Genomic DNA, 26,617 nt, shown 5'->3' with positions numbered 1-26,617 from the left:
TGCGTGGACCAGTCAACTTCGGTACCAAGTGGTATCCGTGTCCTCTCCGTGGGTGGCTGGGACCAAGCTCTCTTTAACTTTCCCATTAAATTAATGCTTCTTGCACTTGAATTTCAGTCTGTGTTGTACTTGAAACCATGTCCAGAGTGTGTGTCAGTGCTGTGAATATAGTTGGGGAATGTCAGCTTCAGAATGATGAAATGATCTGAGTTTTCCCAGTAAATCAATTCTAACTCTTATTCTTCTAATTAATTCATGGAATAATGAATTTTGAGATCCTTGGGGATTATCTAGTCCAAGATGCTCATTTGACAGATAAGGAAGTTAGAAGCTCAGAAGGGTTAAATAAGATGTTTACAACCACCTCACACCCATTAGGATGGTTCCTATCAAAAAACAGAAAATAACAGGTGTTGGTGAGAATGTGCAAAAAATCAAAACCCTTTTGCACTATTGGTGGGAAAGTAAAATGGTGCTGCTGCTATGGAAACGGTATGATGGTTCCTTAAAAAATTAAAAATAGAATTACCATATGATCCAGCAATTCTGCTTCTCGGCATATACCCAAAAGAATTGAGAGCAGGGTCTCGAAGAGATATCTGTACACCCATGTTCATAGCAACATCATTCGTAATAGCCAAGGGATGGAAGCAACCCAAGTGTGCATTGATGGATGAATGGTTAAAAAAAAAATGTGGTATATACATGTGATGGAATATTATTCAACCTTACAAGGAAGGAAATTCTGACACAAGCTACAAGATGGATGAACCTTGAAGACATTATGATAAGTGAAATAAGCCAGTCACAAAAAGACAAATACTGTATGATTCCACTTATATGAGGTACCTAGAGTAGTCAAATTCATTGAGACAGAAAGTAGAATGGTGGTTGTCAGGGGCTGGGGTCTAGAGCTTAAAGGGTCTAGAGCTTCAGTTTGGGAAGATGAAAAGAATTCTGGGATTGGTTGCACAGTGAGGTGAATGTCCTTAACACTACTGAACTGTGCACCTAAAGATGGTGAGGATGGTGAATTTTATGTGTATTTACCCCACACATAGAAAGATGTGTAGCCACATGGGTAGTTGGTGCTGTGTTCCTCTCAACTCCCTGTTCTGTGCTTGTCCTAATTTGCCATTCATGGCATTCTTGCCACGAAATTAATCATGAATCAAAAGCTAAAGCATCCTTCCCCCAACTGGTTCGTCACTGTCCTGAAAAATAATTTTCATTGTTGATGCGTGGATGCTGTTTGACTCTCCATCTTCCTCTCTTCCAGTCACTCGTTCCCGCCTCGGGCTCCAGGCAGGAGGAGTTAGCTGCGGTACTTAAAATTCACCATGTTCTCTCTTGCAGTGTGCTATTTCCTCTGCCTGGCGCTCTTCTCTCCACTACCTCTATACGGTAACTTCTATTTGTAGGACCCAGCTGAGGCATTATCTCTTCTGGAAAGTACTTTGACCACATCGTCTGAATTAGGTGCTTACTCTTCAGGGTTGCCCTGGTCACATGGAATTGTCACTCTGTTTCCTGGTCTGCATCCCACACGGGACTGTACCTTACCAGCCTTGAGTTCCCAGTGTCTAGCATGTTGCTGGCACAGAGTAGGTGCTCAGAAATGTTTGCCAAAAGATGAACTGTATCTCGGAAGATGCTGTTATAAGGGAAACGTATTCAAAACTGCTCAATACCAACTGCTGATCTGAAACCCTCTGACTTTTATTTTTTTTAAGGACCTCTTATTTTTTTATTGTGGTGAAATACACATAACATAAACGTTGCCACCTTAACCATTTTTAAGTGTATAGTTCAGTCGTATTAAGAACATTTGTATTATTGTGCAACCATCACTACCATCCATCTCCAGAACTCTTTTCATCTTGCAAGACTGAAACTCTGCATCCAGTAACTCCCTATTCCTCCCTCTCCGCAGTCGTGGGCAACCCCCATTCAGTATTTTTCCTTTTGTGTCTGGCTTATTTCATTTAGCAGAATGTCCTCAAGGTTCATCCATGTTGTAGCATGTGTCAGAATTTCCTTCCTTTTTAAGGCTAAATAATATTCCACCATATGTATGTGTATATATATATGTATATATAGCACATTTTGTTTATCCATTCATCCTTTGATGGACACTTGGGTTGCTTCCACCCCTTGTCTATTGTGAAATAATGCTCCTGTGAACATGGGGTAGCTCTGACTTTTTAAACATGGCGAGCTTGTCCTTGTGCCTCCATACAGTGCTACATAAAAAATACACCTTTAATACCCTGGATTCTTTACAGCCTCCTTCCTGAACCATTTTTCTCCATCCATCTGCTTTCTGTCCTGTTCCGGTCTCCCCAGCATTGATCTTGTGCCTTGTTTTCCTCACTTGAACTGCTTCTGTGGCTTCCCTCTGCATCTGATTCATACCCACCCCCTTGTTTGTGGCTTCGGATCAGTAATGCCACAAGTCTAGTCTGAAGACTTGCTTCTATACCTCATGGAGCTTGGGATCTCTTGACAGAATGTCTTTCCCTCCCTCTTCCTCCTTCACTTTCTCCTCCCCACTAGGCCTTTATCTTCCGCTTTTCCAGCGATTCCCATCAGAGAAAGAGGATTCGCTGGCAGCAGCCCTCCCATGCCCTTTTCAGCATGAAGCCACCCTTCCTTACCCTTCGCCCCTACTTCTCCCCCTCCCCCCATCTCCCATGATCACAAAGCCTTGGAGAAATGAGAAGTGACCTCCTGTACTAGAGATAACCGATAGCAAAACATAGCCCCCACTCCCCACAGCCCTTCTCAGTGGATCTGGGAGGGAGAACAGTTGGTTTCACATCTGTTCTGATGGGGGCCGTCCTACTTCTCCATCATCATGTGCTCTCTGTTCTGACAGCACCATCTTTTCTCCTCCTTCCTTCACTTCCCTCTAAATGTGTTCCTCCTCTGTCGCTCCCCAAAGTACCACTGGCATGAAGCTGGTTGTGAGTGTGCACTTTACTGAAGGTTTCAGGGTAATGTGGAAGAGTGTTACAGCATGGGGGGAAACAAGAAATGGCTGACTGTTGTGTCTCAGACAATATTGTTCTTAAATGTTCTTTGGCCTTCTTCCCCTGGGAATTTTTTCCTGACAGTCTTTTCCTTGAGGCCCTAGTAGTCTGTTTTAGGGCTCAACTGTCCTTGCTGTTAGGAAGCCAGAAGACTTAGGAACCAGACGGTAAACCCGCATCACTGGCCTAACGTAATTTTTCCCTCATGGAAGAGGTAGCCGTAGATAAATTTGTCGCCTATAGCATTCTCTTTGGCTAAGGTTCACTTTGAATCAAATTATACACCCAATTTTGTAATGCAAGTGTTGGGCATACAGCAAGGGAGCCTCTGAAGCGTTGACTCACTGCATCAAAGCTTCAGCATCAGTAAGTGGTTAATGAGGTTTTTCTGCTGTGTGTGATATTGTGCAAGAGTTTTCAAACACGTTTTTTAAAAGTCTGGGCAATTTGGTTTGAATCATCGCAAATGTTATCCTAACTTTGAGATACAGTGATTATGACAGCTGCTCCCTGCAAAAGAGGGAACACAACAATGGCACAAAAATTATTCGAGACTGATTATATCCCAAGTCTGCATCATTTAACATTTTCTATCTATGGAGAGGGTCTTTGGTTTGTTGCTTTCTCAGCTAATTAACCAGCTTCCTGTTTCCTGTTTCACATTTGGAAAATTATTTTTAGAGACAAATTGTGCCTGCTGTTTCTTGGGGGAACTTCAAGGTGGCCTGGATTTTTCCTGGATGAGTTATAGGGTGGGTCAATGCAGAAAGGAGTGCCCTATGAGGTCTCCACCAGGCACCATCTCTCTGTGGGCCCCATTTAGCTCCTATGTGCCAGCCATGTGTCATGTATATACAGCTGGTCTTCTGTAATCCCCACCTAAGAACTTCACTGGTTTCCTCTGGCATCGTGGGATGTTTTTGGTTAACTCGTAGTGCTAAGCTGACCTTGTTGAGGCTGCTTCTTTGTTATCTTTACCAGTATCTTGTTTGTTTTAGTAGGTAAATAATATCGGGGAGTTTGAGGCAATTATAGATGTTTCATTCACCTGGTAACATAAATGGGGCTGTGAATAAGTCTCCTTTTGGAACTTCCAAAATGTTCTTGATCCTGCTCAGATCAAAAATATCTAGTTATATTTTATTGGCTTAGTGGACAGAGTGTGGCTTTAGCGTGAGATAGACCTGGGTTCATATCCCAGCTCCACTGCTTGATAGTTGTATGACCCTAGGAAGGGTATTTAACCTCTTGGTTTGTTTGTTTGTTTCTTCTTTCCTTTCTTCCTTCTTTCTTTCTTTCCTGCCTTCAGGAATAAAAAAAAAATTAGAAAGGTGCAGGGAAAAATACAATATATTCCCATATTCCCACCACCCAGAATTAACTGTTTATATTTGAATGTATTTTCTTTTAGTCGTTTTCCCCCATGCTTATTAAAAAATTACCCTGATAATATATGTATACACTCCCCTTTTGCTCCCCCTTTCTTGAGAAAGAACATTTACCTTGTTGGGTTAAAATGAGATGTGATAATTAAAGCACCTGGCTCCGTGCTGATCCACAGCAGACCACTGGCACATGTAGATGTTATTAGTTACTGATTTCCTCCTCTTATCCTTGCTTCTTTCTTTGTGCATCTCCGTTAGAAAATAGAGTCCTGGTACATTCACAAAATCATAAAGATGATATTTTTTGACCAGCTTTTTCTCTTTCTGGGATGTATTTGCAATCCCCAACTTGAGAAAGTGGTGATAATACATGTAGGAATGTAGACTACATCATAAAACTCACTTATATTGCAAATAATGGAAATTTATAGAGACCAGAACTTTCTAGGTCACATTTGGGAAACTCTTTAAAATAAAATGATTGAACCAAATTTTGAAAAGTTGCATGCATTATTAAACAAGCTATAATATTGGAGGGATAGAAAGATTGAGAAGAAAATTGCTTACTTCAACTCTGCTGTGAAAGATTGACTTCTTGCTTGTAGTGATCTCGCAAAGCGAGCGGTTGTCAGGTAACTAATGCTGGGGTTTTATTAATTTATGAAGAGCAGGGGAGGATTGACTTGACTGCATTCAAGCGAATTCTCCCCGAGTAACATGTTGAAAAAAATCAAGATCATGAAAAATGTGAGCAATTTCTCAATTTAAATTAATGTTCCTTTTTATGGACTTCCTAGACTGGTTTTGCAGTAAAATCTCTGTATCAAAATGGATGGTAACATAATTAAAGAGCAAAGAAGCTTGAGTGACCTGGTGGCATCGTTTGTAATCTACGACATGTTGATGTATAAGTTTAAAATGTCTTTCCTTTAAAAAATAGTCTAAGTGCCTTTAACACTATATATTAATAATATAGTAGGTACTATGTACATAGAGCTTACTGTGGGCCAGACAGTATGGAAAAGGCTTTACCTGTATCATTCGATCCTTAGAATAACCCCTATGAAGTGAGTACTTTAATTGTCCCATTTACTGATGAGAAACTGAGGCCATTAACTTACCCAGGTTTACGTAGCTGCTGAGTGATGGAGCCACGTTTCAAATCCAGGCAGCTGGTTCTAGAGTCTGTGCTTTTTAGCTGCTATACTATGCTGACGGCCATTATATCCAGAATTTCAAGAGCATCTTTCACCTGATGAGTAGAGCAAATGTGTGATGTGTGGGCATCACATATTTTGGAAACTTGTCAAGGAGACTAAGAATAGTGTTTGTGGATTTTTTTCATACATTGCACAAATGTCAGTCAAAATTACTGTTCATAAACACATCTGCTTATTTCTCTTGTAGTTGAATAAAAAGTCCCTTTTTTACTGAGTGGGAAGGTATGGCTGTCTCCTTAACATGATGAGTTTATGGTGTTATTTATTTATTTGTGAGGAAGATCAGTCCTGAGCTAACATCTGCCGTTCCTCCTCTTTTTGCTGAGGAAGACTGGCCCTGAGCTAACATCCGTGTTGATCTTCCTCCACTTTGTATCCGACGCCGCCACAGCATGGCCTGACAAGCGGTGCGTCGGTGTGCGCCTGGGATCCAAACCCAGGCCGCCAGCAGCGGAGTGCGAACACTTAACTGCTGCACCACGGGGCTGGCCCTGGTGTTATTTATTTTTAATGTTCATGCGCCGAGTGTCAACTGTGTACAGAGCCCCATGCTTGCTGTAGGCAGGGGAGGGGAAAGATCCAACAATGAATAAGACTTAGTTTCTGTGCTCAAAAGAGTTTATGATCTATTGAGAGGAGAAGGTCTGCCTATAAATAATTCAAGGGCATGGATGAATCACGTGTGGGATTGGGAGAAGGGTGGCATATGGAATTCAGGTGTGAAGGCAGGTACCATTTTTAAATGTCCCGTCAGCAGGATTCCAACCTGATATTCTTTGTGTGTCATAGATGCAATTAAAAAAATCCTTCACTGAGTGCCTACTGTATATCAGCCCCTGTGCTAAAAAATTATTTTGAATTTTCCTAAAATACACTGTGGTACTTAGTTTTCAAGTATTAGGAAGGTTTAAAATTTAGGGAGACCAGAGGTAACTTTTTTAAGACATAACCTGTCCCCTCCCTAGGAGCTGGCATATCTGATTGATGGTGGCGTTAGGCCAGACTGATGTACTGCCGAATGACACTCTGTGGTAAGCTGAAACTAAAGACAGGGGTAATTAAAGGTGCCAGTGCTGCTATATTAAGTACACGAGTATAATTGGCCAATAATTGTATTGCTTCTAGAAGAGAAGGAACACATAGGGAGTGTATTTATTAAGAGCTGTCTGCTTCCTTAGGAGTTTTTCTCTATCACCAAAAGTTTAGGTTCACTTTCAAAAATGAGAACATACATATGACCATTTCCAAGAATACACTGGTGGATTCCTGTATCTTTATGAATGTAAAGATAAAAGTGATGTAAATCAACAGATATGCTACTTTTTAAAACGCTGAGGCCTGTATTGACTGACACACCACCAGAGTCCTTCCTTCTGCCAGCCTCTGTCACCTGTATACTTCAATAGATATGCACTTTCCTTTTAATGTAGTTCCTAACATGGTTTGAAATTCCTTTCTAATACCTGTCCTGGACTCCTATACAATGAGAATAATCATCTAAAGGTAATGTAAAATTCTTCATAAGTGCATCAAAATTCAATTTGTTCAGAATACTCTTTTTAAGTCAAGAAACTAGAATAATACATTTAAAAAATATTCTTAATGAGGACTGAAGCCAAAAGGATCTTTTTTGCTTTAACCTCAGTTTACCTGAAAATGTAACAATCCAAACTGTGTTCTCCAAGTGTTGCAGTTGGTCCACATTCATACTGGACTGAGGAATTCTATAGAGTAATAGGCTCTGAATATCAGTTGAACTGATCTCAGAGGGTCACAGCGCTGGAAGCTGTTTTCCTGGTGTTGATTGTTGGAGGTCCCTCATTTAAATATCCTTTCACACACTCCTGACTCCTGGGCTTGAAGCCTTGGCCTGAGAACTCCAGAGGACAGGACATTTAAGACCTCCTGAGGCTGTGTGTTTTATGGCAGAGCATTCTTCAATTTTGCTGCTGTCTGCCTCTCTCTAACTCCTGTTGAACAGTTCTGATTTAGCCCTTGGGAGTAAACACGAAGCTCATCTCAATCTTCCTACCACGTGAGTGAGGGCACCAGGATAAGAAAGCACAAGAGGAGCATCTGGTGGGGGCTCAGAGGGGTGTTCCGGCCAGTCCCTGAGTTTCAGTGTGGTCAGGTCCGGGGTCCTCTGCTGGGCAGACTTCTGAGTGACTGCTAACTGGGCCATTTTCACCTTTATCCTGTGCAACAACAACAAACACTAAGAGAAGCAGGCACCCAAATGTAAATGTAGTGAGCGTCTGCTTTCTACCTCTGCTGTGCAGGACTCTTGACTTTCATTATGCTGTTTAATTCTCACAGTAACTCAAATAAGTATCATTATTCTAAAGATGAGGAAACCAAAACCCAGAAATTAAGTAACTGGCTCAAGGCCATAGAGCTAGTAAGTGTGGGCAGTAGAATTCCAACCTCATCAGGCCACACGGTCTACATCTTCTCTTCTCAAGGAACCCAGCCGGGAGATCTAAGGCTCCCAGGCCAGACAAGCCAACATTAGCGTTAGTTCTGCTCTCTCTCCTCTTCCCGATACTTCTCTCTTCTTACCGTCAAAATTAAGCATATTCTTTTCAGAGGCATCGCCCTTCTCCTCTCTAGGAACATATATTTCTAAGCCAAACTAATCTGCATCTGTAGGAGAAACCCGCTCCTTTCATATCCCTCGACAGGGTCAAAAGAATCCGAGGATGGCTTGGTGTAAAAGGATGGGAAATCTAAGCTAGATAGTTAATTGTGACCAGGTTAAGCAATGATTTCATCTTCTAACGTGAGGGTCTAAGTCTTGAGTTCCACTCCTGATGTGGACATGAAGAGCTGATTACCACAATTATAAAAAGAGTGCGGATGAGCTTTGTCCTCTGCCTGTTTTCAGGTGAAATTTAGTAGTTGAATGAAATAAAGCTCTGGGAAGACACTGGGATATTCAGAACTCAGGAGGCGGTGGAGATAATGGTACCCTCCGAGTACTGGCATCAGATGTCAAGTGAACCTTCCACAGTGCCCCATCACCACCCACTCTGTCCCTCCCTCTGTAAACTGTAAGCTCCTTGAGGGTAGAAAATGTACTGAACTCATCCGTTTATTCCCCACAGACCATAGCACAATGCGTTCCCCACAGCAGCTGATGGATAAATGTTTATGTCATGAATGAATGAATGGATAAAAGAAATATAAAGATGTCTTTATATGGTCAACATAAACCTATTTCAAGAGGTATTGAATCAATTTCAGTTATTTTGGGGCAAGAAAATACTTTGCAGAAAATAATAGGCCAAGAAGAATAATATAATAATTTCTAAAATCTTGGGTTAGTTATGCGACTGAGGTTACGGGGGCCGGGCTGCAGGGTTTTAAGTACATTTCCAGTATGGTACTCTGAAATGGGACTTCCGCTCCAGCTGGGAATGAAGTTTTTATATTAGGTGAGTTTTTAACTTAAACATTTCTGGTCTGTAAATAAAACTGGTTATTCTTACAATACTGCATCCAAAATATTTGAGTGTGTTTGGGGAGAACGTTAGGAGTGGTTTTGTTTTTGAAAATATCTGATGAGTGGGAATGGTCCTGAGAAAGCATAAACAGGAGCTCCCTGGAGGTAGAAGGTAGTGCTGAGTGTGCTCTGGTTTGGAATTTCAAAGCTTTTCTGTTCCATGCGTGAGAGAGTCCTTTCTCCGAAACAAACAAAGTATAAAAGCCACCCCGGATTGTCTTCAAGGATGCCTGTATTTAAATAGAGCAATAGGTTTTTATGACTGAGGGGAGAAAATCATATAGAAAGAAAATACAGTGTCCCAGGTACGTAATGTGATGTCAGATAATTGCAAGGTTTTTTCTTACCCCTCAGTTTCTTCCTGCTGCCCTGCCTCTCTGCCTCTTTCATGAGGAGAAGATGGTCATGATGCTCATCACCGTGAGCTCACGGCGTGTGGGCTCCGTCCCAGATCCTGAAATAATGAGTTGAAGGAACTAGTCCTTACTCAGGCCCCACTGTTAGGTGGGTCAGAGTGTTAACTTCTTAGGATACTGGCCACAGTTACTGTCCTTTCGGAGATATTATTTTTACTATTCAGGAATTGCTCACAGATTTCCAAAAACTGTGGGGAGAGCAGAGAGGAGAATAGTGGCTTTTATGCCACCAGAGTCCATGCTTTTTATTAGCATGAGTGCAAACGCCCCCATCTCTGCCCAGTGGGAGACAGCACTAGACCTGACGTCTGGTGGGATCTCTTCTGACACTCAGAGACTCGGGTGCTAGTGAACAAACAGCTGCCAGGAGCCCTGCAGCTCTCAGGATGAGCTCCAGGCCCCTTCCCCAGAACAGGCAGCTCCCTGTGGTTTCTCTCCTCCTCGCAGCAGGCTTCCGGGGCTTTTTCTCTTGGTAATTGTCCCACTGGTTCTGTTCAGTCTCTGAGGATAAGCACGTAGGCCCTTTTTATTTTAAGACTTTACTGTTAAAAATAGCAGCATTAGGAATCACAAAAGTCCCAGACCTGATTCCCTTCTGGAAGGCCCGTGGGACAGAGCTTTTAGTCCTTATGTTGGGCTTTCTTTTCCTTCTGACTTCTTCCCTCTTTTCCCATTAAAGGAATAGTTTGCTCTCAAGGAAGCCTCCCTCCCAGCATGTAGGCCTTGCTGGTGCAGGGGGACATCCTAGGGTCAGCCTGGGAGCTGGCATCTCTGGGGATGTTCCTCTCTGAGTCGGAGAGGGCATGTCCTCAAAGCACTTGTCATCTTTAGCCATTCCAAGTGACAGATTGTCATCCAATGTGAAGTTTTCACTGAGCCTTCCTTTTCCCAAATTGAGCCTAAATCGTCTCTGCTCTGGACCATGCTAAGGTACGATTTGCCCAAACTTGAATTCACTGGTACTATTTGATGAGTGAAGAGTGACGGGGAGTTGGCCTTGGCTGGACATCTCTCCAGCTGAGATTCTCAAGCAGAGTCCATGCTGGCATTGTGTCCTCTGCAAGTTGACTTCAGATGACATCTTTTGCTTTTGGAAAACAATATTCCAGACATGAATAAGAAACTCTGAGTCATACAATAAACATAATACTAGGCTTGTGCCACGGCTGCTTTTAGAACATTGTATTTTAGCTCTGGTTTAATTATCTGTTTGCTATAAAAGTTGGCAGTCTGGGCTTTCCTTGCCAATGTAAACAAAATAATATTATTTAATTCCCTCACTACTTCTTGGTATAATAGTAGAAACTCTTAAAAAAATTTCTTTTTGGCCAGTTTCAACTTGTCTGTAGTTTAGAATGTGAAGTTTTCAAGGAAGTTTTATTTTAAGAGTCAGTTTGTCCTTGTAAGAAATCTAAGGGAGGTGAAATGGAATTTTCATTTTGAAAGTAAACAAGCCCCTGTCACTACTAGTAAGAAAAGTATTGTAACTGAAGAAGAACTTCAGAGAAGAGGCCTTTTTGTCAGCCGTGACGCTTCTGGGTGAGATGGCAATCTCGGGTTTAGACTTCGGCTTTGGCGGTCCAGGAATTTGATTTCTTCAACTGAGAGTTGAGTGAGCTCAGGGGTATTGACTGCTGTCAACCGGTCAGTACATTCTCTCCTCTGCAGCAGAGTCTCTACGGGAAGCCAAATGACATAGGAAGCCAAATGACAATCAAAAGTTTGCTTGATGAGCATGGAGTCAGAGCCACAGGGAGTGGGATGCTCTGAGTGGCTTCTGTGAGCAGCCCTGGGAGCTGGGTGTCCTCTTCTCCACCCAGAGGCAGTGTTGTAGAGCAGAGCCCATGGCTCCTCCTCTTGGCCGATGAGGCTGTCTTTCCTGTTGGCCCAGTGCTACAACTGAGTGTGAATAGCCTCTCTTGTTAAAAGAGAACATAAAAACCTCTAAGGTTTGAGCAGATGAGAACTCTGGAAGACAAGGCTGTGCCTGCAGTTATCAGCTTGTTCTGGATTTTCCCTCTCCTTCCCATTCTCCCCCTTTGATTCTGGATGTTCATCCCCATCTTCATTCCCAGGGGCCTGTTGTGCCCTCTAAAAAATTGGCCAAAGGCAGATATCAGACTTCTTTCTATTATTGTTCTCAGCATAGCTGAGATAGCTGGAACAGTTAATGGACAATTTATTAAAGTTAAGAGAAAGCTAAAGGAAAAAAGAATATGTACTAAAACTATAAAAGTATCAGGCTGATGAAGGATAGATTTCTGTACCTGAGCTTGGTGTAAAATGTTGGGAAATCTAAGCCAAACAGTAATCATGACCAGGTTAAACAATGACTTCATCTTCTCAAGTGATGAGGCAGAGAACTGCCTTTTTCAGAGCGTCTTTACCTCAGTCAGGCAGGTGTAACTTAGTAGCTGACATATCCCTTATCAGCCTGGTTTATTTTTGCAGATGACTAATCTCATTTTAACAGATTCTTATATATGAAATGCATATTCCATGCTTAGAGCTGTACCATTTCTGACATTGTCCTCAAATTCTGGGGGCACCTCACAAAGTCCAGAATGTACTGATTACAAAAGAAGTGTGCAGAGTCATAAGAATGACTTCTTTTTTCAGCTCTTTCAGAATATCATTAGGAATGCATTTTAAAAATATTCAATACTTGTCAGTCAGTAGCAGTGATTGTTTCTGATACTCAAATTGTTCCACCTTGGGCCAAGAAGAGCCTATTCATGTGGCTCTTGTGTCCTTTTGAGATGAGCCCATTAGTCTTGGAACACTTCCTTCCTCTCTGAGCTCATCGAGGTGTTTCAGGCTCATCTTGTGCTTTTTCTGGCCCAAATCTGGAATCAGTATCACCATAAAGGAGCCCTGGTTTCTTTTAGTGGGAACTGGTTTTTAGAGACCACAACCTGGGTCCTGGGGGTGTTAATTGCTGCAGGGTTGTCCTTACTTCTGTACCTATTCAGTGGATATATATGTACTTTTGAAAAGAGAAAAGATGAGTTCATACTAATATTTCCAATTTAAATATACTATTGCAGGATTTAAAAAAAACATAATTTCTTTGACTGTACACTTGTATTTTCTGTTACACTGAAAACATCTTGGTTCCTTTTGACATTAACATTATTTGCTTTATCCTGTAGTGTACATAAGAATTAGAAAAATAATACCAATATTAATAACAATAATGCTACTGAATGAAATTTAAGATTTCTTTGCAGTTCTACTTGCCCTTGGAGTATATACCACCATTGATGTCTAGTCATAATAGGGTATTCCAACAACATATTAGGTTTTCTTGTGTTCTCATGCCATCAGTGGGATAGTGAAGTTTGTTTTCATTCATTTTCAATTTTTGGTGTTTTCTTTCTACTTAATTGGTTAATATTATTAATATAACATGTTGTTCCTGAGTCAAAACTATGTAAGGCACATCCAGAGAAGTCTGTTTTCCATTCCTGTCTCTTCCATCCTGTTCCCGCCCATATAAATACTGTTAAAATTAGGTTTTGGCTTATCCATCTAGTGTTCCTTTCTAAATGTTGGCAATTACAAATATCTTTGTATGGCCCCCACATCCTTTCCTTCCTCATTCGTTTTCATGATTAATATTCCATTGGTGAATGTTATAGTTTTAAGAATGGATTTTTTTTTTTTTTTTTTGCAGTAACGATAGCTAATAGTTCTGAACTACTAAAGTCTGTCTGGAGAGATGAGAAAATACTCTTTAAAAACTCTTTTTAAATGGGAGCACTTTTCTTTTTTTTTGAAGCCCCTCTCCCAAGAGAAACAACCATTGTTATTACTATTGTTTTTTACATGCTTGCCAGGCCGCTCTAAGCTGCCGGGAAAGAGTTGACCACAACTGGGGAAGAAGCTTGTGCTTCTCTGCCGCGCTGCCAGCTTCGTCCTGCGGTCGGCTGACCGTCCCTTCCGACGCTGCTCCGAGGAGGTGGGCGCTTGCGTCTCGCTGGTGTTCTGCACCTGAGACCTGCTGCCTTTGCTGCCTCCTCCAGCCCTCCCAGGTCTTGGGAGAGCACGGGACTCTCTGTCGCTGCTTCTGGTCCCGGGCGCAGTTGCTCACCCGCCCGCTCCCGGGCTCCGGGCTCCGCGGCTCCAGGGCTCCGGGCCCGCGGCAGCCGGAGCCGCCCCGCCTGCGCGCGGTGATGCCGGGATTGGGGGCGGGAGCGCCGCCCTCGTCTCCCGCGCGCCCGCTCGCTCGCTCCCGCCCTCCCTCCCCGCCCCGAGCCCTCTCCTGCCTCAGCCGTGCAGGCTTCGCACTGCAGATGCGCGCCGGCCGCTCGGCGCTCGGCGGCTCCCGCGGCGCCCGGCAGAGCCCCACGACGCCCGAGCGCCGGCCGCGCGCTCGCTGGCCCAGAGCGACCCTCGGCCGAGCCGACTCGCGGGGCCCCGCGCGCAGCCGCTGCGCCCGCGGGGCGGCGGGGACCCAGGCGGACGGTGCCGCGCCGGGGCTCGGGGCTCTCGGATGCGGCAGGACAAGCTGACCGGCTCCCTGAGGCGCGGCGGGAGATGCCTGAAGCGGCAGGGCGGCGGCGGCGGCGGCGGCGGCGGCGTGGGCACCATCCTGAGCAATGTGCTCAAGAAGCGCAGCTGCATTTCCCGGACCGCGCCCCGGCTGCTCTGCACCCTGGAGCCGGGTGAGCGCTCGGCTGCAGAGGGGGCGCTGGAAAGTCGCATGGCACCCCCGGAGCTGGTGCTGCTCGCGTCTCTGCCTCTGCTGGACTCGGGCTAGGCCGGGGAGCGCCCGCGGCCGCCCGGTGCTGGACACCGCGGCTCGGCCCAGGGGGGGCTGGGTGGGCCTGGGAGGGCAGAGTGCACACCAGGGCCGGCGGCCTCCCAGGGCGCGGAGGACCGGCTGCTCCCGCCGGCTGCCCGCGGACCCCCACCCCGCGGCCTGTGCGCGGTCCAGCCCAGCTGGTGCCGGAGCTGCTGCTGGTGAGCTGTGCGCTCGGCCTTCTCCGCGTGGTGGGGAAGTGCTGGCGCCTGCCCAGCTCATCAGAGGCCCCGCCACCATTTGTGCTCCGGGCTCGCAAGAAGCCAGACCCTGAGAGAGGTGTGTGAGGCGGAGAAAGGCACAGGTTTATACTTGGGGTCGGAGGGCAAGGCAGTGGTTGTGAAGGAAAAATCGGGTGCATTTTCCTGAGGGTCCCTTCGATGTGAGTGCCGGGGCCAGCTCTCCTGGGGCCTCTAATTTGTGTGGCCGGGTGGGAAGCGGACAGGAAACACTCCTGCAAGGAGAGATCCTTTCTTATGAAGTCGCGGAGCGCGCCTGGCCGTGCTAGGCGAGGCCCTCTCTGCTGTCAGCCTGTGTTTACACATCCTTGCTTCTCCAGGCTGCATAACTCCGCGTCTGCTCCACCAGCCGGCATCCCTCTCCGGGGTTTTGTGAGCCTGGCGCGGGCGCCTGGGCATAGAGCTTTTTGGCAAGGGGTGGCGGCTGTACTCGCACCCGTACTTAGCGCTCGTCTGTCCCTGGAGTGGCACCAGCTGGGTTCCAGGCGGGTTCGTCCTCCTCCGACACCTGCCTCCCAGCGCGTTCGGGGACCTGGTATCCTGAGGCTGCAGGGGAGAATCTGCCCAGGCACTGATCCCCAAAGGGTGGAACGCGTCGCTGCCTTTCCGAACCTCGTGGTTTCTTTGTTTTTCTCCCCAAGGAAGTGTCTGGTTGCAGAGACTGTAGTATTTATTCGCTGGCTGCCTTTACCCTTAAAAAAAAAAAAAAGACTCCTTCCCGCGTTAAAAGTGTTTTGTATTTCTGAATCCAGAACAACTGTGCTTATCAGATGAAACATAAACCTTCTCCCCTTACTTATTCAGTTAGAAGAAAAGAGATGAAAATGACCTGATTTCAGCTTTTGCACGCAGGCGGTGAATGATCAATTCCGGTTAAATCCTGTGACTCATTTTTGATCATGAGAAAATAACTGTGGTTTTGACTAACTAGCCCCAGCCGAGTTTTAGCCCAGCGAGGCAATCGGCATGATGCCCAGCAGGTGCACTGAGACAGTCAAGGGAGCATATTCGGTCATACACACAGGGAATCCGAGGCTTTTAGGTCGAAAAGAATAATTCGACGCGGGACCGAATTTCCTGGTCTTTGTTAAAATAAAGCAAACGTCATGACTGTAGGCTCCTCCATTCAGCACCCCGCATCTGGACAGCAACCTCACAGACACTTGTGGCCATTGTATTGTTGCAATGCACTGAGGCGGGACTATCACTTAAACCATCTCAGAGCGATGAGAATCCGTGGGGCTACTTAATATACCTTCGGAGAAGAAAAGCTGTCAGGCAGTGTATGGTTGTGGCCCTGAAGCTTTGAAAAGAAATAATCAGGGCATAGATTGGAAGCCTGGGATTCTCTACCACAGCTTGACTTTAGAAATCTAGGACCCAACTCATGTATTCACAGTATTCTTCTATGACTCCAAGAAGGGCCTCTGCATATTGTCATAGGCTTGGGCAAATCAGACACAGCTCTTTCCAGCTTCTTGACTCCATATAGATGTTTTTAAAAAGACAAGTCTACTGTATTATTATTATTTTACAGATTCCAAGCATTGTTCTTATCTACATACCAGCCCGTAAGTGGAAGTTGTGGAGAGGTTTTCAGTATGCCTAGTCTGCAATTAACATCTTAGAAGCAAAAATGTCGTCATAAATGACAATTATAAATTGTAAAACTGAATGCTATTGTTAATGTTTGTTGTCTCTTGGTCCTGGAACTTGGTCATTTCATTGATTTTGAAATTGTAGAAAAAAGAATATACAGCATTTTCAGATTTAATTATATTATTTTTTACTAGAATTTAAGTGGGAGTAAAAATTGTCATGTAATTTCACTTCAGTAACAACAGCACATACTTCTAATATGGAATTCTGAATAAAAATCCAATATGAATGAATATAGCATATAGTCTTTATATATTATAAGCATATAGTCTTTATATAGTCTCCTATTTATTTACTTCTATCCATAGATTTGGGATTTGAGTCAAAGAAGTTTATCTAAAGTTGTAGATAACTTGGAATTAGAATTTTTCAGTTATATTCTTAGCTTGTAGTCTATAATTAAACATACAAACTGTTTTATCTTCAATGAATGAGTATATTATGACAGAATTTTAAAACATACGAAAATCTCCCAGTAGGATTGTTAAAATGGATTCATCCATAAGCGGCAAGGCAATGACATTATTTTTATAACTTTTGATGTTCCACTGAAGTTTCCTTAATAGACTTAGTTCATGCATTCTGTATGTCAAACATTGTGTAAGTAGAGAATTCTCTTCCAAAGTTTTATGAATATCAACTATACCATGCTAGGTGATTTACAGTTAATCTTCACAACAGTCTACTGAGACAGACGTTATTATCCTCATTTTAAAGACAGAGAATTGAGACTGAGGCAGGGTAAATAACTGGTTTGACTCTAGGAACCAGAGTTGAGTGGAAGTCTGTAGGACTCCATGCCTGTGGTATAATTTTTTTGTTCTTGTTTTGCATTACTCCAGACAGCTGTGGAGACCACCATCCTATGTGATAAGCTCCATTCTGTTGTCATAGGATATTTTTCTATTTTAATAATCAGTATTCTTACTTTTTCTTTTAACAAAATTGACTAAAATTTAGTAAAAATAAGTGTTTTAAAAATTTTATGATGATTCAATAGAATTAGGTTAATTTTTACTTTTATTTTTCATATAACTTGTCATTTTCTCCCAAAATAACAATTATTTATATATTTTTCTTTTAGGAGTTGACACGAAGTTGAAGTTCACTCTTGAGCCATCTTTAGGTCAAAATGGTTTTCAGCAGGTAACTTTATTTTTGGTTTTGAAAATACTTATTTTATGGTATCTACAGGGTACACTGAGATATATTCCCTAAGTGGGAAAATTAGCATATACTTTGATATGCATGAGAAGATGAGTCAGTTTTTTAAATTATAGGTAAATTAACTTATGAAGCTACAAGTGGCCTGGGTTTATACTTGCAATGAAAAATTTTGTGCTTTCTATTAGTGGTGCAAGTGTGAAAAAAAAGTCAAAAACCATATGTCTATTATTCTGAATCCATAATACATGTTTTGGTTTCTGAACCAGAGCTTCCCGGCTATTGTGTGTGTGCTGCAAATGAATCACAGGTGTGTTAAGGGTACCTAAGGTTGGGGGGGTGGTTGGGGCAGTCACAGTCCTCAGACCAGTCATTTCTGGCTGGAAGAAGCTCTGACTGTTTACCCCAGTGTGCTGTACAAATTTTATCATACTCTACAGATGTCAAGATGGGAAAAAGGCTGAAAAGTGCTTCTCCAGGTCAATATTATCACTTTGCCAATATTTCTTTTTTGTTCGTAGTGGTATGATGCTCTCAAGGCAGTTGCCAGACTATCGACAGGAATCCCAAAGGAATGGAGGAGAAAGGTGAGGAGGATTTGTAGGGCTAAAATATAAAAGGACCATCACCCTTTCCCTCTTTATAGTGTCTGGAATGTCAAAAAGGATATTCTAGATTTATAATTTAAAACCTGTCTCTCTTCATTATTCATTCGTTCAATAAGTTTTTATTGATTGTCTGTTCTGTGCCAGGTACTGTTCTAGGTATTGGGGATACAGCAGTGGAAAAAAAAAAAAAAAAACAGACCAAAGTTTTTGTTCTCGTGGAGCTTACAATGAATAAAATATAAAGTATGTCAGATGGTGATAAGTACCATGGATAAAAATAAAGCAGAGAAAGAAATAAGGAGAGTGTGAGGGAATGGGGATAAGGAGGTGGAATTTTAAATAGCACGGTGACATTTGAATGGGGCCGCAGGAGGTGTGCAGCTACCTGGGGGAAGAGAACTCCCAGCAGAGGAAGGCCCGCAGGCAGGAGCATCTGAGGAGTGCGCAAACGAAAGCCAGAGGCCAGGTGGCTGAAGCACAGTGAAGGGGAAAGCAATTGGAAAGAAGGTCACAGAGGTGATGTGATGGGACCAGGGGGATGGCAGATCATGTAAGACCTTGTGGGACATAATGGGACTTTTGCCCTCCGTGAGATGGGAAGCATAAGGAAGTTTTGAGCAGGGGAGTAACACGATACGACTTATATTTTGAATGGACTGCTCTGGCTGCTGACTTGGGAATGTGAGGGACAAGGGCAGGAGCAAGGATACCAGGAGAAGACTAGCACTAATTCAGGCAAGAGATGGATCAATCAGGCTTGTGGTCATGGAGATGGAGAAGGGGTCAGATTCTAGATATGTTTCGCAGGCTGAGTTGACATGAATTCCTGTTGGATTAAATATAAAGTGGTGGAGGGATGTCAACGATGACCTTGAGATTTTGGCCTGAGCTACTGGAAGAGTAAAGTTACTGTTCACTCAGATGGGAGGAGCAGATGACTGTGTTTGTGTGTATGTATGTGTAGTTGAGGGGTGGTGATTAGATGATTGGTTTTGGATCTATTACGGTTGAGATGCCTGTTAGATTATCTAAATTGAAGGTGTTGAGTGGGCATTTGGACATATGATTCTGATGCTTGGGAGAGAAATCTGGCTGGAGATATTAATCAGTGTCACTCCTGCTAAATTATATTCAAATACCAAGACTAGAAATGCTTTCTTAGTGTATTAGTTTGTAAACCTAGTCTTAAACTCCTAGAATTTGAACACTGGGGGTCCCTCAAAATATACATTAAAAATGGCATTATGCAATACATCTTTCAGAAACAGCTTTTCAGGACAAAGTAATCAAAGGAGTAAAAATATCCAGTTTCTCTTAAAAAAGATATTCATTATGGGAGCCCATCTGTCAGTTTTTTTTGTCTGTATGAGAGAGGGATGATTTAAAGGCAGAGGCCACTCTGAAAAAAGGCCCGTTCTCCATGAGCGGCCTGGTGGCTCTTGCCCAAGCATAGAGAGCAATTCAGAGCCAAGGATAACAAACTCCTGAGATAATACAGCTAATCCAGTGAATTGAAATAGACTCTGAAATTGTTTTTTGTTTTCTTAACAGTATCCCTCATGGCTGGATCATTGTTTGGTACATGGTAGGAACTCAACAAATATTAATTGAAAGGCCCTACTTGGTACAATTCAGTACAGCAAACATTCAATGAAAAGTAGATTTCTGCATGTGGGCTGTGTCTGGTCTGGGATCAGTTCCCATTTTCTTGTTGGACGCAATAACTATTTTTAATAAAGAAAGATGAAATTATGTCTTTTACTTTAGCATTCTTCTTTATCTATTAATGTTTTAGGTTTGGTTGACCTTGGCAGATCATTATTTGCACAGTATAGCCATTGATTGGGACAAAACCATGCGCTTCACTTTCAATGAAAGGAGTAATCCTGATGATGACTCGATGGGCATTCAGATAGTCAAGGTAATGCCCCTGAGCGTGGCCTGCTGTCCTGCCTCAGAGGGGAGATTCTAGGAGCCAGATGTTTCCTGGACAGAGGCTCAAACCTTACGGTCTGAATATTTTCTGCTTCCTTGTTTCATTAGTTAACAGCCTTTTAATGGGGAACTTTGACTATGCCTTGTCTTCATAAATTTGTATGTTGCCGGTAAGAAGAAAATATTTCCATTCATATTCAATTTATTTATCTTGCTCACTTGATAGGAGATTGAAATTCCTTTTTTTTTTTTTTTTAAGCCTGGATCAGTGCAGTTCACTGGATTTTTGCATAAAAGTCACTGATTGAGAAATTTAAAGTTATTTCCTATTAGAATAATTGGGCTCTTATTAGAGATTATTTGATATTTTCTTCATTGTCAGTTTATGGAAATAGTTAGATTGACTGGGAGGTCAGCTTTAAACCAGGTCGTCAAGGGTTCAAGCCAGTTGTAGAGGCAGCTGTGATCTGCCTGCTGGGATTATTACACTTGCTGAGAGCCTGATACCCAAAGCTGAGGATGCTGGTTCAGTTTGATCCCACTGTCGTTCTCTTACATAAGCCTCCAGCACATGGTTTTTGATTTTATATGAGTACATTAGAGTGTAATTAAGCTGGTATTTTAAAAGGAAAGTTGTTTCATCTAAATTTTGGCCATTGGAAGATGGCTAATGTTTTGGCAGAATTGAAGATATTTTTTTCATGAGGAAGCACTGTCTAAAAGGAGCTACTTTCTGATCTCACTTGGTCTGTTTCAGACACATGCTAACAATAATGATGGAACTTTATTTTGTGTGCTTGAAAAGCCTTTGCTCTATCCACATTTGAGTGGTTTATTTGGAGTTTCAGAATATGTTTTTCAAGAGATGAGGCATTCCATATTTGAAATATTTTCTTTCTCTGTAAATTGTGAATTAAGGCAATGCACATTTTATAACAATCATGTTATTAAGAGGATCTTTCATTTTTCTCTTTAAATATTAAAGCACAGCAAATGTTTCTGTCCTTTTTACTCAAATTTATAAAACAATTTGTATAGAATGATTTTTTTTTTTTTTTTGTGAGGAAGATTACCCCTGAGCTAACATCTGTTGCCAATCCTCCTCTTTTTGCTGAGGAAGACTGGCCCTGGGCTAACATCTGTGCTCACCTTCCTTTACTTTATATGTGGGACACCTGCCACAGCATGGCTTGATAAGCAGTGTATAGGTCCATGCCCAGGTTCCGAACCTGTGAAGACCAGGCTACTGAAGTGGAGTGCACGAACTTAACCACTACACCACCAGGCCGGCCCCTTGAATAGAATGACTTTTTTCTATCTTGGACAGAATGATTTTTCTGTCTTTTGATAGTACAGATTGCATTTTTTGCTATTTTGGTTTTGCTCCTTAGTATTATTTAGAGTTTTGATAGCTGAAGATTTTTTAGTAGAAAGGAATTATGCTAGCATCTTTCATACATGTGTTGAAATGACTGTTATTTTATCTGAGACATGTTATTAAAACAAACTATCAATTTGTATGGAATTATAATGTAATTTTTGTTAATTCTGAGTCACTTTTTGTGTTAATTCTGGAAACACTTTAAGTAGAAAATTTGCCTGACTGAAATTTCCCTTGAAAATGTCTCTTAGTCAACTATATCTCAATAAAATGGGAAAGAAAATTTCTCTTAGCATATTAGAAAACATTAGGAAAAAGAAAACTAAAAGATATTGTTTTGGCCCATGTGTATAAGGTGCATATACATTTTTTAAAACTAAAATCCATTCTAACTAAATCCAACTAAAATCTGATTCTGTTTAATGCTGAGGCAAATAAATAACTAAAGATTTTTTTTTTGGAGAGAACGGAAAGAGTTACTTTATTTTATTATTTTTAAAAAAAAATTTTTTTTTATAATTTTATTTATTTATTTATTTTTCCCCCAAAGCCCCAGTAGATAGTTGTATGTTATAGCTGCACATCCTTCTAGTTGCTGTATGTGGGATGCTGCCTCAGCATGGCCGGAGAAGCGGTGCGTCAGTGCGTGCCTGGGACCCGAACCCAGGCCACCAGTAGCAGAGTGCGCACACTTAACCGCTAAGCCATGGGGCCGGCCCTAAAGAGTTACTTTAAAAAATATTGTTTCCTCCCATTTCAGGATCTTCACCGCACAGGCTGCAGTTCTTACTGCGGCCAGGAGGCTGAGCAGGACAGGGTTGTGTTGAAACGGGTCTTGCTGGCCTATGCTCGATGGAACAAGAATGTTGGGTACTGCCAAGGTTTTAACATCCTGGCTGCACTAATTCTGGAAGTGGTGGAAGGCAACGAAGGGGATGCGCTGAAAGTGAGTATCAGGCTCTGAAAAAGGCGATGGAGTTCTTATGAGACAAAAAGACTGGAACTCTGCTTTCTGTTCTCTGATGCCCCACCCCCTTCCAAGGTGGTACACCTGCGTAATTACCCGTGATAGCATTTCCCCCAGGTTAAAGCCAGGTCAAGTGACAGACTCATGTAGCTGCCAAATGTGAGGAGAATGGTCATGTTTTTAGTCTTACTTATAAGACATCATATTTTTAAAGCAAGTTAAATACTAATTGTATTAATTACCCATTGCTGCATAACAAATTAGCTGCTTAAAACAGGAAACATGTATTACCTCACAGTTTCTCTGGGTCGGGAATCTGGGTGTGACTTAGTTGACTTAGTCACATCACTGTGACATTCAAATGTTGGCTGGGGCTGCAGTCTCATCTGAAGGCTCAACTGGGGGCTACTTTCACTGTGAAGTTCGCTCATGTGGTTGTTGGCGAGATTTAATTCCTCACAGGTTGTTGGACTGAGGGCCTCGGTTCCTCGCTGGCTGTTGGCTGGAGGCCTTTTTTAGTTTCTTGCTGTGTGGGCCTATCCGTCTCACAACATGGTGGCTGGCATCCCTCAGAGTGAGCAAGAGAGTGAAAGAGAATGAGCAAGGCAAAAGAGATTAAGTTACAGATTTGTAGCCTAATATCAGAAGTGACATTCCATCATTTTGCCATATTCTGTTTATTAGAAGCCAGTCACTAGGTCCAGCTCATACTCAAGGGGAAAGGTTTATACAAGGGTGTGACTCCTAGGAGGTGGGGATCACCAGGGGTCATGTTAGAAACTGCCTACTCCACTAGTTATGCTTAATTCTGGTTGGATCTTCTTATTGGGTTGCTGTCCTCTTTCATACCTGAGGCGAGGTATGGAGGAGGTAGGCTGAGAATGAATATCTGTGATGGAAGGTGTTTCCATGGAGAAAGGTTATGGAAGTGAATTATATTTATTATCTTTTGATCTTGGATGCCTAAGACCTTTATTAGTAAAAAAAAAAAAGAAAAAAAATGCTATAAATTCTTTGAGATGAGACACACCAATTGAAGCTTATAGGTCTAAATATGAGTCGGTGTGAGTCACCAGAAATAATCCTTATGAGAAATGAAGCATTTCACCTGTGCAGGATGACCACGGCCTTATTTGCTTGGGGCAATATTGGGTTGCTAATTCGTCTTTGAACCCTTGAACTGCTGTTGATTGCAATGCTTTGTGATGGATGGGATGGGTACTTAGTCTTTGTATTCAAGAACTGCCCCACCCCCCACTCTGTGTTTGATTGTGATGAATACCTTAGTGATAGTCTCAATCACTGACTCATGTCATGGGGAAAAATAAACCAACGTTCCTCCTAGTTTTATACACATCATGGTAGAATTAATTATAAATCCAGCCTGACATGATCTAAATCTGTATTCACCCTCTCCCTTTTTCCTTCATGTATTTAAGGAAACAGCTTTGAAGCTACTTCTTCATCAAATAGGTGGGGGTGGCGGGGGAAGGCAGTGACAAATCAAATACATGAGTTTAAAACATTTTTTATTAAGAAGCAATTTTGTTTACTTGATCTTTCAGCTGAGTCAATTTTTTTTTGATGTAATTTGTATGACTATAAAATTAGAACTGCTCTGTTGAAAAGTAGGAGTAAACAATTCAGGTTAGGTGGTAGGTGGAGAGGTTTGGGGAAGTGGATATCCATGCCAATCAAATCATGAAAGGCTCAGTGATACTTAAAAAGCTAAAAATTCACATAAAAAGATGAATTAGATAGACCTGAGAAACTGAATATTTATATTTTTGCTCTAAGAAAATGAACTCCGTGGAATGAAATGACATCATTGTTATTTAGGAATCTTGTGGTTAGGCATTTAATATGCAGAGGAAGTTTGGATTCATGAAGAAACACTTCTGATGCAAAGGACAATATTGGTGTCAGTGTTTTTCCACCAGCTATTTTGGCTTCTGCAGGTTGTAATTATTAGGGAAATATATAGTTTATTAGAAGTAGGTAAACCATGTTTCCTGCTTTTCAGCACTTACTGTTTTTTCTTAGTAACTTTTAAATTATTTGTTAGGAATTTTAAGCTCCCCCATTATTTATCTTTTTAGAACTACTTTTTTTAGAGCAGTTTTAGATTCACAGCAAAATTGAGAGTAGGGTACAGAAATTTCTCATAAACCCCTCCTCTACTTATGCACAGCATCCTCCATTATCAACATCACTCACCAGACGGTATATTTGTTAAAATCAATGAACCTATGTTGACACATCATTATCACCTAAAGTCCATAGTTTACACTAGGGTTCATTCTTGGTGGTACATTCTATGGGTTTGTAAAAATGTATAATGACATGTATTCATCATTCTAATATCATACAGAGTATTTACACTGCCCTAAAAATCCTCTGTGCTCTGCCTATTCATCTCTCCCCTTCCCCACCCTGGCAACTGCTGATGTTTTTACTGTCTTCATAGTTTTGCTTTTTCCAGAATGTTATATAGTTGGAATCATACAGTATGTAGCCTTTTCAGATTGACTTCTCTCACATAGTAATATGCATTTAAGGTTCCTCCGTGTCTCCTCATGGCTTGTTAGCTCATTTCTTTTTAGTGTTGAATAGTATTCCATTGTCTGGATGTATCACAGTTTACTTATCCATTCACCTACTGAAGGACATCTTGGTTACTTCCAAGTTTTTGGCAATTTGGAATAAAGCTGCTATAAACATCCATGTGCGGGTTTTTATGTGGACATAGGTTTTCAGCTCCTTTGGGTAAATACCAATGAGCATGATTTCTGGATTGCATGGTAAGAGTATGTTTAGTTTTAATTTGAATTTCCCTGATGACATATGATGTGGAGCATCTTTTCATATGCTTATTTGCCATCTAAATATCTTCTTTGGTGAGGTGCCCGTTAAGGTCTTTGGTCCATTTTTAATTGGATTATTTGCTTTCTTATTGTTGCGTTTTAAGAGTTCTTGGTATATTTTGGATAACAGTCCTTTATCAGGTATGTCTTTTGCAAATATTTTCTCCCGTTCTGTGGCTTGTGTTCTAATTCTCTGGATGTTGTCTTTCACAGAGGAGAAGTTTTTAATTTTAATGAAGTCTGGCCTATCAGTTATTTCTTTCATGGATCGTGCCTTTGCTATTGTATCTAAAAAATCATCACCATACCCAAGATCATCTAGGCTATATTGTCTTCTAGGACTGTTATAGTTTTGCATTTTACATTTAAGTCTGTGATCTATTTTGAGTCCATTTTTGTGAAAGGTGTAAGGTTTGTGTCTAGATTCATTTTTTTGCATGTGGATGTCCGATTGTTACAGCACCATTTGTTGAAGAGACTATTTTTGCTCTATTGCCATTATTTATCCTAATTTTTTTTAAAGATCTAATGTTTGGTCTTTAAAATACAGTAGTTTGGGGCCGGCCCGGTGGCACAAGCAGTTAACTGCGCTCGCTCCGCTGCAGCGGCCCGGGGTTCGCCGGTTTGGATCCCGGGCACACACTGACGCACCACTTGGCAAGCCATGCTGTGGCAGCGTCTCATATAAAGTGGAGGAAGATGGGCACAGATGTCAGCCCAGGGCCAGTCTTCCTCAGCAACAAAAGAGGAGGATTGGCAGATGTTAGCACAGGGCTGATCTCCTCACAAAAAAATAAAATAAATGAAATAATAAAATAAATAAAATAAAATAAAAATAGAATAAAATACAGTAGTGGGTGGAGTGACATACCTGACATAAGACATAGCTGGCTCTTATGTCTTACATCAGACTTTGAGACGCCTTTAGACAGAGAATTTCATTGTGTCACAAAAATTAGTGTGATAATTGGAATTTTTTTTCTTGTTTCGTGTAATTTTCGGGGATCATAATTTCTTCATAAAAACTTAAGTATCTGTCTCAATTTTATATCCTTATGAAAAGTGCAATAATAGATAGACTTACCTTTAAATTTTGCCTTCTGATCTTGTAAATCCCTCTTCTCCTTACTCATAGAGTGCAAGGTCCCCGCCAGGGCACTCTGCTCTTCTGGAAATCTGCTCTCCCCTCAACTGGCCCTGGTCTCTCTAGGACCTCCTCCCTCCACACAGATTGAATAGACTCCTTGTATTGCTAAGCTCCTATTGCCAAGATGATGACGCATTTACCTTGTAAATTCTATCCCAACATAAGAAGGCTGAGGAGGCTCCCTGGGCCTGCCCCCTCTTGTCATGCAGGCTTCAGAGGGGCCATCTCAAGAGTTTGCTCCAGCCATTATTGACTTAGTCCAAACTATGACCCTCAAAGTATAGATCACAAGCC

General features: G+C 42.1%; 1 protein-coding gene across 4 annotated transcripts in view; it reads left to right on the top strand.

Annotated features, from left to right (window-relative positions):
- The window catches only part of TBC1D30 (TBC1 domain family member 30), an 84,912-nt gene that overhangs the window by 32,546 nt on the left and 25,749 nt on the right, over window positions 1–26,617 (top strand). For 2 of the 4 annotated variants that reach the window (XM_058557714.1, XM_058557713.1), the window contains exons 1-5: window positions 14,038–14,222; window positions 17,342–17,403; window positions 17,943–18,008; window positions 19,825–19,950; window positions 22,106–22,291. In XM_058557714.1, the coding sequence (XP_058413697.1) occupies window positions 14,051–14,222; window positions 17,342–17,403; window positions 17,943–18,008; window positions 19,825–19,950; window positions 22,106–22,291 (612 nt within the window). In that variant the 5' untranslated portion in view covers window positions 14,038–14,050. Of the gene's footprint in view, window positions 1–14,037; window positions 14,223–17,341; window positions 17,404–17,942; window positions 18,009–19,824; window positions 19,951–22,105; window positions 22,292–26,617 lie in introns of those variants that run through there. The other 2 variants (XM_058557710.1, XM_058557712.1) reach the window with 1 other exon arrangement.

Source organism: Diceros bicornis, chromosome 17 (genome assembly GCF_020826845.1).
Source record: "Diceros bicornis minor isolate mBicDic1 chromosome 17, mDicBic1.mat.cur, whole genome shotgun sequence".
NCBI classification, from domain to species: domain Eukaryota; kingdom Metazoa; phylum Chordata; class Mammalia; order Perissodactyla; family Rhinocerotidae; genus Diceros; species Diceros bicornis.
The sequence above is the reverse complement of the archived record's forward strand: the minus strand, read 5'-3'. Positions and strand labels throughout refer to the sequence as shown.